The 15,007-nt window shown below is 41.2% G+C and overlaps 1 protein-coding gene across 1 annotated transcript in view; it reads left to right on the top strand.

Moving 5' to 3' along the window:
* The window catches only part of TPO (thyroid peroxidase), a 66,963-nt gene extending 52,311 nt beyond the window's left edge, over nt 1–14,652 (top strand). Inside the window, exons 12-14 of the mRNA XM_007055654.3 lie at nt 510–680; nt 2,755–2,886; nt 14,098–14,652. Of these exons, the coding sequence (XP_007055716.3) occupies nt 510–680; nt 2,755–2,886; nt 14,098–14,201 (407 nt within the window). The 3' untranslated portion in view covers nt 14,202–14,652. The remainder of the gene's footprint in view (nt 1–509; nt 681–2,754; nt 2,887–14,097) is intronic.
* Nucleotides 14,653–15,007: the final 355 nt, after the last annotated feature.

Raw genomic sequence — 15,007 nt, 5'->3', positions numbered from 1 at the left:
GTAAGAATTAAGCATCTTTACTAAACGGGTAGGACTAAACTCTCCAGTGACTAGAGAGTTGCCCAGAACTTGGGAGACATGAGTTCAAGCCCCTGCTCTAACATAGATTTTCTGTAACTTTAGGCAAGTCACTTGGTCTCACTATACCTCAGTTCCCCATTTGTACAAAAATAGTACTTCCATACTACATTGGGATGTTTTGAACATAAATACATTAGTGATTGTGAGGCACTGCAGTAATAAGGGCCACATAAGTACCATAGATAGTTAATATAGGTAATAACTGTACAGTACTCACCATTAAAAAGTCAACATTTAACAAGAGTCACCACATACTGATATCCTAAATACTGCACTGAGGTCCTTAAAAGCTCCTGCTTAACTTGAGGCACATGAGTAGTCCCACTAAAGTCAACATAGAGTAGACATGGAGAGTGATGTGCGAGAGATAAAACTAGTAAAGCTGAAATGTATCTTTAACTCATAATGTGTCCTTTTTATATTTCTAGAGGAAACCTGTGGATTCCCAGAGGGAGTAGCAAATGGAAACTTTCTATATTGTTCAGAATTTGGAAAATCCATGGTGATTTACTCATGTCAACATGGGTACGAACTCCAAGGAGAAGAACAATTAACCTGTACAAGCAGAGGATGGAATTTTCAACCACCAGTCTGTATAGGTATCTGTATTCACACATCTGACTGTAATGACCAAGACTAATACGATTCACCAAAAATAAAAATTTCTTATTATTTCCTGTTAAAAAATAAAATATTTCAAAACTCCTTTCCCTTTCCATGCTCTGACAGCCACAGAAGCTGTTGTATATGGTGAAAAGATAGCTAACCACCTGAGGTGGTATTGATGGGACTCCACAGCTTCTTCACACTTCCCTTCCCAGCTGCAGAATCTCAGACTCCTCCAGTCCTGATCCAGCAACTGGGCTTATGCAAATGATACCAAAGGAAACTAACTAGTAAAAATGAACTATCAAACTAGCATGAAGCTCTGTAGCTCCCGGTGGGAATCTCATAAGGGGAAAGAAGTGAGAGATGTACATTCCCTCTTTCTACAGCCAGAATCATAATAACAGCTAGGGACCGTTCCAGGCAGTTTTCTGGTGCTGTTTCAGTGGAAACTCTCCCCTACATGACTAGTACAGCACCAGTAGCCTATCCAGCCAGCCAGTTAGTGAGGCAAGAGCTACAAACATAGGAATTTTGATCTTAAAACAAAAAGGCAAACATTTTTTGTTTTAATAATAATAAGCCCCCAACAGGTTTACTGAAGTGCTATAACTATTGAAACTTGAAACATACCGTGACTGAAAAATGGTAAAGATATTTTTTCTTGTTCATTCAGCAATTTTAATGAATGTTTATTAACATTTTCAGGGGCAGGCTTTTGTTTATCTACCTTCTTCTTCCCATTTCTCCCCTTCCCCCCACCCCCACCTTTTTCCTTTGAGGGGAAGGAAACGGGGAGAGAGAGAGAAAAGAGGGAGCATTGCAAACATTGCATTAATGGAATTTCACTATATGTGAGTTTACTTTATGCAGGATTCCACACCCTCTGTGTGCTCATCTTTGTGAGTTTATATAGACTCAAACGGTTCAGACTTCATGAGAACACTCAAGAAAATGAACCCTGAAAAAGGCCATATTTAGGAATACTTAATGGATGGTGGCAAATTCATTTGAATGCAAGTGCTATAGTTGATCCTCAATAAGTCTGTTTATCAGCATGTCTAGGGCAGTGGAATAAAAAGCTTTTTACTTTAATTGTATGCCATATATAGAAAAATCAAATGAAATTTGCAGCTTTCTCCTTTATTCAAATCCTACTTATCCATTGAGTTCCACCCACATAAATACCATATAAAGAAATAAAGCTGTTAAATGAATTATAATAATTCTTTTTCAATAGATTAATGTTCTGGCGGCAAACTGAATGACTAAATTACATGAATGACTCATTTCTTGTCCTAGTTTTTGTTAATGTGTTAAGTAATGTCAACAAAAGACTGTATATCTGCTATAGGAAAACAAGCAGTATAATAAACACTGCATTTATTAAAAGAAAACCATCAAAACCCTCTTAATGCAGATACTACTTGAGTTTTACAGTAGGAAGCTCTAACTTTGTTACATGCCTGTCTGGGCAGTGTGTTTCGAGTCTTTAAATATAGTACCGTAAGTTAAGAATAAATCAAGTAATTAAATCAACAAGGCATTTCTGAAGATGGTTTCAAAATTATACACATTTCTGGGCTAAAAGGGGGGTGTAACGGCAAGAGTATACGCCTGATAGCGCTGTACCCTAGGGGAAGGTTCACAGGAAAATTGAAAGCACCAAGAAGTTTGGTGGTGAATGTGTGTGTGTGTGCAAGATCATCTAATGTTATGCACGGTGCTTTCAGAAATTCAATAACTTGCCGTTTATAACTTGGAAAGGTCCGTAGCTTAACTTTTAGTAAACCACCACAAATTATTTAATGGCTGCACTAATTACTCTTCTCTCTCTCTTTTTTTTTGGTCATTTCCAACAGTAAAAAGTTACACATAATTGCTTTACAATTTTGCCCGCATATAAGAAAGGAGTAAAATTGAAATTATTGATATGTATTTCATTTTTAGTGCACAAATATCCTTCTCTTTGGAATACCTGTTACAGACCGTTGATGTGTACAAGAATGTAGTGAATGAGGCTCTTAGTTTCTGCCTTTCTGTTATCAATGTGTTTCCACTTTATAGACATCAATGAATGTGAAAACCAAATTAATCTATCTTGCCACACATCTGCTAAATGCATTAACACCATAGGCGGCTACCAGTGTCTCTGCATGGATCCTTACGAACTGGGAGAAGATGGAAGAACGTGCTTAGGTAATGTAATGATCCCTCCGTCCATTAAAACTGTTCCAGTGGTCTGAATGTGCAAATTGTAAACAACATGATTTGTTATACAAAATACGTTGTTAACAGATTAAATTAAATATATATATGTATACACATACACAGAGAGAGAGAGAGAATTTAAACAATCAGACCTATAAAGATACAATCAGATTTTCTCAGGCAAAGTCAGAGTATTGAATATATACACACAGCTGTCACCCTTCAAATTTACAGTCTAAACCTCAGCATTTGCACTATTCCTTAGTTATGCCCCAAGATAGTATTTGACTACTACCTACCAGGGTCGGATACTAGATAAGGAATACTGATATTAATGAGGTAACACTATCAAGTCATCAAAGTTAAAGTGGAAAGTTTTTAAGAGCAACATGAGCTTTAGAATACACAAACTTCCCTTTAAGAGAAGAGATGCAATAGTAATAATAATTATCCATGGGTTGTAGCAAAATACTTGCATGTAGTTAGTGTTAAGCCTATGGAAACTTGAATAAATGCCTGTATATTCTAGATTTCTCTTGGTCGGTGTTTAGAAAACACACTCACTGTGTTAGATCATTTTCTCTCATTGTTTGAACAAAATTCAGGATGCTAACTCCCTCTTCTAACCTGAGCTGTGGAGCGAGATAAGCAAAGAAAGCTTCAAGCTTTTCACAGAGGGAATACCTCATGCATTGATAGAGAGGTTCAATAGATTCACAGATTTTAAAGCCAGAAATGACCATTATGATTAGTCTGATTTCTCGTATAAACAGGCCATACAATAGTCAATCTCCATACAGTCTTTCTAGCCCATTCAATCCTAGCCCTCTATGCTCAGACAAATGACAGGAGTAGTTTATGTGATTTACCCACCTGTGTATTGACCTGAGGCCGTTAAACCATTTCCTGTTGGCCAGTGAGATGGGCTCAATTTAGCCTTGCTGGTGCATAAGGATGTGAATTGCTACCCCTGTTCCAGTGAGGAGGTCTGCATCTCCATCATTGCATTGCCATCTTCCCCTGGAGCTTCTGCTGGGAAAGGTAGATTTAATTTGAAACAGGAGATCCATATAATCTCTGCTGGCAGAGTGTGCTCCAGGGATGCATGGACTTAGCGCATGCTGCTGCATGAGTCAGTGCTATTCATTTTTGAAGCTGCACTGGCTGGCCAAGTGCCCCTCACCAGATGACTTGTACTTCCACAACTGCTCCATCCTTCTGGCAGAATCCTGCCATGGTCAAGAGCTGAGGGCTACTTAAAAGGGCAGTGTACTTTAAGTGGCGTCAGCGTATTTAAAGGGGCAACACACGTCTCTCTCTGTCACACACACACGGTGTGTGTCTCTGTCTCTCTCATACACACACACACATGGTGTGTGTCTCTGTCACACACACACACACTGTCACAGAATCACAGAATCACAGAACACCAGGGTTGGAAGGGACCCCAGGAAGCTATCCAGTCCAACCCCAACTTGAGTGTGTTTCACACTCAGCTCCCAACGCATACTTGTGTTGTTGTTTGTTACTTCTTGATATTTCTTTCAAAGTATGTTATTTTAGTTTTTTGACTGGACTATGCATTTCATATTTTTTATTTCTCTCTTAGGCTTAAATTTAATTCTTTGAGTAGTGAGTTCTAAAATGCCTAATCTCTCCTGGCTGGAGTAATTATCCCTACGGTAACTTTTAAAAAATATATATTATATCTAGGTTTTTCATTTCTACTGGTGGCACCCATCCGCACATTCCCTCGATATAGTGCACATAACAAAATTCATTCTGCACATGGATGGAAAAAAATTAGAGGGAACACTGTGGAGCCCCTGGATTTTTCTTTTTAGAAATGTCTATTTGTCTAGTTTCGTGGCTTGCCCACCTTTAGAACTCATAGATCACTATAGAAAGTCAGTCCTTCTGAGGGTGAAAGGAGAAGGACGAGCTCCCCAAAGTGCCAGCACAGCTCCAGGCTGGAAGGATAGGCAGGTGACAGGGCTAATTCACATTTACAAAATGAAACTTAGGAGTTGGTTATCCCAATTCATTGTTATGAACCTCCAGGAAAAAAGGGACATTCAGACTCTTTTGGATGTAAACATAATGTGATGTATTCTTCCAAACTCCAGTTTCTCTCTATATTTAGCACTCTATCTGCTTCAAAACATTTTCTTTTTTTAAAGCAATGGTGTATTTTGTAACATTATTGATGGGCTTTGAATCTCATTGAATGTACAGTTTTAGTCTCCCATTTCACTGCAAACCTCAGTTATGGAACCCTGAAGCCAGTGGGACATTACTTTGAACTGCACAATGAGAATGTCAGCTAATAATACCCCAGTAGAGTCATGCCATATATTGTTTCCTTGCAAACAGCAAACCACTTATTGATGCTTGTCAAACTGTGGTTTGGGACCATTAATGTTTCTTAGAGCACTTCGAGGTGGTCCATAGAATTGCTTCTTTCATAGTGTTGAAGCATATATCAGTCTGCAAGGAGTAACACATACCATTGGTTGTGTCATATGCAAGAACTCATACAGGGTTCCCAGATTTTTTTTAACCTACAGAATTGGGAAAAAAGACATCATTCTGTATGCTGTGCAGATGCTTGTTGTCTGTCTTTGCTGCGTGTTCCTTTAAATTCAGTCACGGGAAAATTTGTGGACTACTCCAGATCCAGAGAGGTAAAACTAAATTTCAGATTAACTCAGACAGATTCGATCAGTAGAGTCTGCAGCAACAAGGGGAAGATTTGATACACATATATGCAAAGTCCTAGCCCCAGGGAGAAAAAATAAACAGTATAGGTACAGAAAAGGGAGCGGGGGCATAGTCAGCCAGCCATACTCACTCGAAGTAAGTTTATTTTCATCTTGTATGTGCAACACTGTCATGCTTTACTGTGTAACTACATAGTGTAGCTGTCACAGGTAAGGTATAGGACTGAAAGGATAGAGAAGGGAGGGGGTACACAACAGGATATAGCTTAAGAACCGGACCTGCAAAATTAAAAAAAGAATCACTGTTCTAACGACCTCCCATTTTTCTAACAATTATACACCTCTTAACCCACCCTTGCTAATGCATTCATCCTAACCATACCTCAAAGTGACACCACTAGACATTTCTCTTTCAAATTCCAACTTAAATATCTTCCATGGAACCATCCAGTGCTGCAGTCCTCACCGGTAATGTCCCCACCCCCTTGCTGTTGAGCTGCCATCCAATGTACATCTTTGTTTAACTGATTGCAACAGCCTTGGGCTTTGCCTTTCATTTGTTTGTAAAGTGCATTATATGTTTATGGTGCTGTTGAACTAGCAGTTTCCAGAAGAGAGAGTGTAGATGTCTCAACCCCGCACAAGGATATGAAAATATTATTTAACTCTGTTCTGGTTTGTTGTATAACCGGATATGAGAGGGTTCAGAAATCCTACCTGCTTTCTAAGAGCAGAGAGTGAACTGCCTCTCCAGAGGTCACCTGGATGCACAACAGTGTGGAGCAATGAAGCAGGGCTGGGGGCTGAAGACCCAGTCAGGAACTCAGAGGGACCCTGGGAAGCTCTATGAAAAGGCCTTGGAGGCAGAGCAATACACTCAAGGCACAGACAGATGAGCCTGTGCAAGAAACTTCCCCGATCTTGCGCTCCCTAGGTTCACCGGGGGAAGGAGACCAAAGCCCTGAGGTAAGTGGGAAAGCGGGATACCGGGAGGAAACACAGGCAGGAACGTCTGTGAGGGGCGGGCTCCTGCCTCATACTGAGAAGGAGGGGCGATCAGCAGGTTATCTCAAGTGCTTGTATACAAATGCACAAAGCCTTGGAAACAAGCAGGGAGAACTGGAGGTCCTGGTGATGTCAAAGAGTTATGATGTCATTGGAATAACAGAGACTTGGTGGGATAACTCACATGACTGGAGTACTGTCATGGATGGTTATAAACTGTTCAGGAAGGACAGGCAGGGCAGAAAAGATGGTGGAGTAGCACTGTATGTAAGGGAGCAGTATGACTGCTCAGAGCTCCGGTATGAAACTGCAGAAAAACCTGAGTGTCTATGGATTAAGTTTAGAAATGTGAGCAACAAGAGTGATGTAGTGGTGGGAGTCTGCTATAGACCACCGAACCAGGGGGATGAGGTGGATGAGGCTTTCTTCCGGCAACTTGCAGAAGCTACTAGATCGCATGCCCTGGTTCTCATGGGTGACTTTAATTTTCCTGATATTTGCTGGGAGAGCAATACAGCGGTGCATAGACAATCCAGGAAGTTTTTGGAAAGCGTAGGGGACAATTTCCTGGTGCAAGTGCTAGATGAGCCAACTAGGGGGGGAGCTTTTCTTGACCTGCTGCTCATAAACAGGGAAGAATTAGTGGGGGAAGCAAAAGTGGACGGGAATCTGGGAGGCAGTGACCATGAGTTGGTTGAGTTCAGGATCCTGACGCAGGGAAGAAAGGTAAGCAGCAGGATACGGACCCTGGACTTCAGGAAAGCAGACTTCGACTCCCTCAGGGAGCGGAGGGGTAGGATCCCCTGGGGGACTAACATGAAGGGGAAAGGAGTCCAGGAGAGCTGGCTGTATTTCAAGGAATCCCTGTTGAGGTTACAGGGACAAACCATCCCGATGAGTCGAAAGAATAGTAAATATGGCAGGCGACCAGCTTGGCTTAACGGTGAAATCCTAGCGGATCTTAAACATAAAAAAGAAGCTTACAAGAAGTGGAAGGTTGGACATATGACCAGGGAAGAGTATAAAAATATTGCTCGGGCATGTAGGAATGAAATCAGGAGGGCCAAATCGCACCTGGAGCTGCAGCTAGCAAGAGATGTCAAGAGTAACAAGAAGGGTTTCTTCAGGTATGTTGGCAACAAGAAGAAAGCCAAGGAAAGTGTGGGCCCCTTACTGAATGAGGGAGGCAACCTAGTGACAGAGGATGTGGAAAAAGCTAATGTGCTCAATGCTTTTTTTGCCTCTGTCTTCACTAACAAGGACAGCTCCCAGACTGCTGCGCTGGGCATCACAACATGGGGAGTAGATGGCCAGCCCTCTGTGGAGAAAGAGGTGGTTAGGGACCATTTAGAAAAGCTGGACGTGCACAAGTCTATGGGGCCGGACGAGTTGCATCCGAGAGTGCTAAAGGAATTGGCGGATGTGATTGCAGAGCCATTGGCCATTATCTTTGAAAACTCGTGGCGAACGGGGGAAGTCCCAGATGACTGGAAAAAGGCTAATGTAGTGCCAATCTTTAAAAAAGGGAAGAAGGAGGATCCTGGGAACTACAGGCCAGTCAGCCTCACCTCAGTCCCTGGAAAAATCATGGAGCAGGTCCTCAAGGAATCAATCCTGAAGCACTTACACGAGAGGAAAGTGATCAGGAACAGTCAGCATGGATTCACCAAGGGTAGGTCATGCCTGACTAATCTAATAGCCTTCTATGATGAGATTACTGATTCTGTGGATGAAGGGAAAGCAGTGGATGTATTGTTTCTTGACTTTAGCAAAGCTTTTGACACGGTCTCCCACAGTATTCTTGTCAGCAAGTTAAAGAAGTATGGGCTGGATGAATGCACTATAAGGTGGGTAGAAAGTTGGCTAGATTGTCGGGTTCAACAGGTAGTGATCAATGGCTCCATGTCTAGTTGGCAGCCGGTGTCAAGTGGAGTGCCCCAGGGGTCGGTCCTGGGGCCGGTTTTGTTTAATATCTTCATAAATGATCTGGAGGATGGTGTGGATTGCACTCTCAGCAAATTTGCGGATGATACTAAACTGGGAGGAGTGGTAGATACGCTGGAGGGCAGGGATAGGATACAGAGGGACCTAGACAAATTGGAGGATTGGGCCAAAAGAAACCTGATGCGGTTCAATAAGGATAAGTGCAGGGTCCTGCACTTAGGACGGAAGAACCCAATGCACAGCTACAGACTAGGGACCGAATGGCTAGGCAGCAGTTCTGCGGAAAAGGACCTAGGGGTTACAGTGGACGAGAAGCTGGATATGAGTCAGCAGTGTGCCCTTGTTGCCAAGAAGGCCAATGGCATTTTGGGATGTATAAGTAGGGGCATTGCCAGCAGATCGAGGGACGTGATCGTTCCCCTCTATTCGACATTGGTGAGGCCTCATCTGGAGTACTGTGTCCAGTTTTGGGCCCCACACTACAAGAAGGACGTGGATAAATTGGAGAGAGTCCAGCGAAGGGCAACAAAAATGATTAGGGGTCTGGAACATATGACTTATGAGGAGAGGCTGAGGGAACTGGGATTGTTTAGTCTACGGAAGAGAAGAATGAGGGGGGATTTGATAGCTGCTTTCAACTACCTGAGAGGTGGTTCCAGAGAGGATGGTTCTAGACTATTCTCAGTGGTAGAAGAGGACAGGACAAGGAGTAATGGTCTCAAGTTGCAGTGGGGGAGGTTTAGGTTGGATATTAGGAAAAACTTTTTCACTAAGAGGGTGGTGAAACACTGGAATGCGTTACCTAGGGAGGTGGTAGAATCTCCTTTCTTGGAAGTTTTTAAGGTCAGGCTTGACAAAGCCTTGGCTGGGATGATTTGATTGGGGATTGGTCCTGCTTTGAGCAGGGGGTTGGACTAGATGACCTCCTGAGGTCCCTTCCAACCCTGATATTCTATGATTCTATGATTCTATGATTCCCAAAGTAGTGTTTCCTGTGCTCTGGAGAACACAGGGACTGCTTGCTCCTGCTGCCCTCCAGGATTGGGTCACCATGTTGGGACAGAGGACATGACTCCATTCCCTCTCTGTACTGGTCCATGAAGCAGGGCTGGCGCATGAGTGGAGAGTAACCTGGGTGGGTGGAACAAATTGCCAACCCCATGCCTATGTGAATCCTGGCTCCCATCCTGGGGCAGAACAGCTCCATGTTCCTCTATACAGGGATGTGAGATAAATGCTACAATCTAGCTCTCTGTATATGGGGGGCGGGGGGGAGTTGTAATCTGAGCTCTGCCCCTCTATTCCTGATTCTACATTTATTTTTTTTTTAAGTCTGATTCTTTTGCTGAAGCTTATGAACAATGAATGTACTAATAATCACTGGAGTCCAGGGATATTGACTACTGTCATGGTTCAAGTTCAAAACTGTAGAATAAAACCTCATTCGATAATAAATTCCCTGGTCAGCAGGCTCATGTCTCTCTCTCATGCCCCATCTTGCTGAATAATCTGAATTGCTTTATAGTATAACTACCATAAATGTTTTTGAGATTGAGTAATACCTCAGATTCACTTTGGCCAATCAAGCAACAGCTGTTTTTTTCTGTTTACTATAAATCAACAGAAATTAGCCTTTGGATTTAATCTTTATTGACCGACTTTTTAAGAAGAACACAATCTCTCTCCCTAGATCCAAGAATTAAACTGCAGGCATTCCACACTTGGGCTGTGATCTCATCAGGTTTCATTAGCTAATTACTGTGTAGTCAGGTCAATATCTGAAGAGGAAACCTCCTAGGCTCACACTTCTTTATGAATTTGTGCTAAACCCATGTTCCAGCACTATTTTTGAAGGTACTGTGTTCCTGGAGGTCCAACCTTTTGGCGTCCATGTAAAACTAAGGTATTGATCACTTGCAGTGATTAAAGATTCTTTGGCACTTTCCACAAGGATAATGGGTGGTATCTATAGGGTCTTAGCCAAACTCCTATGTGGATAATTATACTCTGCCTACTTATCGTTGCTCATGCAGTTTGAACTAAGTAAAAGGTGTACAGTATTCCTGTGTACTGTTAAAGAGCTCCCTGATCCCAGAGGTGGGTTAAATTTGTAAAACGCTTTGAGGTCTTTTGAATAAAATGCAAAAATTTACATTTGAACCATTATCATTAATTGACAATAGATTACTGTCCTCAACAGCCATCTGTGGTCAGAAAAGATGCAGTTTTTATCCAATATGCAAAATAATAGACTTAACCTGTGATTTTTCTGTATTGCTTTTCAGTATCATCCAGGTTGTTGGTTGTTTTTTTGGTGGTGTTGATTTCATAATTTTTATTAGAATAGCATTTTTTCAAACTCCAAGTTTCCTGATAAATTTGTAATGAGTTTGTGAACCTCTGTGAGAATGCAACCCATCTCCTCTCTAAACCAACAAGCTGATTATCATAGATAAGCAGGTGGAATTTGGAAGTGATTGGAATTTGGGCCTTGTGCAGTTTAGAGTGATTTAAAATTGAGAGAGCACTTCAATCTTCTTAAAAATTTGAAGAGCTCTAGTAATGTTAACTATTCTATGCTGTATATTCATATAACACCTTCACTCCCTTTTTATGGGTAGGATTCATCATTAGACCCAAGGCTTTCTTTTCTGAAGTTGGAAACATTTCTCACTCAGTCACAAACCTGTACCAGGAAACTTGATTGGGGAAGTTAAGGAGTTAAATTGTTGAAATGTTCAGCCCACACCTCTCCATTCAGAACAATGATAAATACTGTAACACTGATTTGTTGCTAATCTTTGGCTTATGAGTTCTGCTTTCTTCATTGTCATGGCCTCAGCTTAAGGAAGTGACTCAGTGGTATTTAGTCATGCTTTACAAAAATGATGACTGGAATAGGAGATAAACTGTACAAAAAGGTAGGAAGAAACCCCTTTGAACCAATAAAAGAAGGAATGTTTAGTGGCCCATGGGTAAGTCATTTACAAGGAGATTTTCAAAGTATTAAAGGGACGTGTGACTCCTAAATCTCCTGGATGCTTTAAATTAAATCTCTCTAAATTGTCAGTGCTACTAGTGAGTGGTATAATGTGGACTACTTTTACAAATATATATTATAATGCCATGAAAACCCCTCTTTCATGAACTCCCCTTGTAAAAATTCATACAATGGAAACTATGGGGGAATATTTTAGAAGGAAAGGAGTGAAATATAATGAAGAGAGTGCCATCCAATGGCAGCAGCATATTGGGGTGTATAACAGAATAAGGGGCAGAATTTTGTGCAGGATAAGATTTTGCCTGTTTTTTCTCTTATCCAAATATCATCTATCTGAATTAGAGATATATCCGAATGGTATATCTTTGATGGACACACAGCTAGACAAGTTACATTTTTTTCAGTATTGTGAATGTTTTATGCTGATCTGAAATTGCCAATTTTCCCATGAATTTCTTATTTGAAATTCAGCTGAGTTTTGCTTTCGTTGTGGGATTAAATTCATAATTCCTCTGGGGTCATGAAGAAATCTCACTAGAACATTTCTGTGCCTTATGGGGTTTTATACCTTACTCTTTGAAGATCTTTGATTCTGGGGATAATCAGCTGAATAACAGCTCCCAGTGTGATGTGGCCAAAAGAGCTAATGTGATCCTGGGATGCATAACCAGGGGAATCTAAAATAGTAGAGAGTAGAGAGGTTATTTTACCTCTGTATTTGGCATGGGTGTGACTGTTGCTGGACTACTGTGTCTAGTTCTGGTGCCCACAATTTAAGAAGGATGTTGATAAATTGGAGAGGGTTCAGAAAAGAGTCACGAGAATGATTAAAGGATTAGAACACTTGCTTTATAGTGTTAAACTCAAGGAGCTAAAGCTATTTAGCTTAACAAAGAGAAGGTTAAGGGGCTACGTGATGAGGTGTATAGACCCCCACAAGGATGAGGAATGTGCAAGAGAGGGCCTGGGGGAAGGGATAGTCCCACCCTTCTGGCCCTGTCAATCATGCATACTAAATTAATAATCCAATTGACTAAATCTTTAGTGCAGAGAGAGCATGGACACTGGGAGGCCAGGCTTCTAAATAATATTCAAAACTGATAAGTCTCAAGTGTGTTCTGAATGGATCACTTCTAGAGCTTCTCAGCCATTGAAATCAGGACTGGCCAGAAAATGTCAATTCTGTTTCACAAAAAATTTTGAGTTTCAAAAATTATTTCCATTCCAATGCTGAATGAAATGAGACTTTTTGAAATTCTTTGTGAAAAAACACAGGAGAGTGAGACACTCACCCCAGAATAGCCAGTCACCTGGTGGTTAGGGCACTCCTCCGGGAATTGGGAAACTCAGGTACAAGTCCCTGCTCCAAATCAGGCCATGCTAGGACTTGAACCCTGGTCTTCCATATGCAAGAGAAGTACCCTGATCACCAGGCGACTGGCTATTCTGGGGTGAGTCTCATTCACTCATATTTTGGTTTCAAAGAACCAGCATTTGGCAATGGAAAAATACTTCACTGAAAAATTTCAACCAGCTCTAACTGAAATTTCTGAGACGGTCAGCAGTAATAGTGTCTTTTAAGTATATAGAATCTGAACTGAGTCTGCCAACGTATGCAGTGTACTTCTATCCATGTTGGCCCCAGGATAGCAGATAGACAAGGTGGGTGAGGTAATATCTTTTACTGAGCCAACGTCCGTTTGTGAGAGAGACAAGCTGTCGAGTCACACAGAGATTTTCTTCAGGTCTCTGTGTGGCATGGAGGTTTGTCTCTCCCACCAACAGAAGCTGGCTCAATAAAAGGTATTACCTCACCTTGTCTCTCTGACAACGTATGTCAGGCTAATGAACAGCCCTCGATGGTAATGATTTTGACACTGCAAGGGTGTTGAATTCCTTTCTCAGTGGGAGTTTTACCTAATAGAGCACTAAGTAAAATCTGACCAAGGATTTCAGGATTTGACTCATCTGGTTCTCCACCTTCTCTCTGTGTGCTTTGTGGCGCTTTGAATAGGGAGGGAATAGTCCTTGTGTTCCACTGAATGCAGGGACTACCATTGTGACTTACCTAGATGTAGGCTATGCAAGAAATGATAGAAGGCTCCTTATGCCTTTCCTTCCAATTGCGCACCTGCGTAAGGGTGAGGTGAAGAATCTGGCACTCTATTTGCTATATAAGCCTGATTTCTTGATAGACTGGATAATCTATGCATTTTAGTATTACAGTATTATTATTTATTTGTATTGCAGAAGCTCTAGCATCATTATGCAGGCAAGAAACACATAACATGTTCCCTGGCCCCAAAGAATTTACAGTCTAAGTAGAAGATGAGAGACGACAGGTGGAAACAACAGACAGGAGGGGAGGAATCACAAAGGAACAATGAAACAGTTATGATCTGCATGATACACAGCAGTCACATCACACCTGCTGGCTAACCATTATTACGTCTGGATTTAAGGCCCGAAGGGACCAATTTGCTGTTTTTTCTGGTGCAAATGAAACATGTTTTTTTTTTCATGTTTCAGATTCTGGAAGGATTCCTAAAGGCTCTTTAGTCTCTATCATTTTAGGAGTTACTATGGTCAGTGGTTTGGCAGTATTAAGCTGGATAGTAATTTGCCGGTGGTAAGTTTTACTTTTTTTTTTCACCTATTTTATCGAGAAAAGCCATCATATTTTTCTTCCCTCTTGAAACTTTCCTTACTTCAGTCTTTTTCTTTCTATATAGCCAACAGGTGACAGGAAGTTCTCTATTTTTGATCCTCTGTAGTGTGTAATTCTGTCTAATGTAACCACTAGATATTCTAGTCTCTTTATTATATTTTTGTAATGAAAATGTGAATAGGCATTATCCCAACTTTGGGTGCTGCAAAGAACATCAGATGGAATTTCAGTGGTACCTAAGATTTTTCAGCTAACTAATTTACTTCAGTTGAAATACTATTTCACTAGAGATAAAAATGCTCTGAAAGATGGGGGGAAATAAAGGGTGTATTTGCAAGTGAAGTACTTTTTAAAAGAAAACCACTTTCACTTCTGCCTGTGAAGGTACTGACTAAGGTTTAAGAGTCTGGTTTAAGAGTTTGGTCTGTAGATGACCTTTTAAGATCCTGGGTTCCTAAACAGAATTCGCAAAAAGAAAAGGAGTACTTGTGGCACCTTAGAGACTAACAAATTTATTTGGGCATAAGCTTTCGTGAGCTACAGCTCACTTCATCAGCTGCATTCCTAAAGTCCAACCACAAGGAAGTTTGTGTGGAAGGTTGGGTTTTTATGAGAGTATCCAGTTTTGAGAGCTCATTCTTAATCTTTCCCTGTTTGCTGTAGATGATGTTTATCAGGTGGTTCCGCAGTTTCTTTGAGAGCATGTGGCACAAGTGTCAGCATAGTCTGTGTGGTATGTAGATTGTAATGGATTTTTTACCTTCAGTCCTT

This window comes from Chelonia mydas, chromosome 3 (genome assembly GCF_015237465.2).
Source record: "Chelonia mydas isolate rCheMyd1 chromosome 3, rCheMyd1.pri.v2, whole genome shotgun sequence".
NCBI classification, from domain to species: domain Eukaryota; kingdom Metazoa; phylum Chordata; order Testudines; family Cheloniidae; genus Chelonia; species Chelonia mydas.
This window is presented reverse-complemented; position numbering and strand designations above follow the sequence as displayed.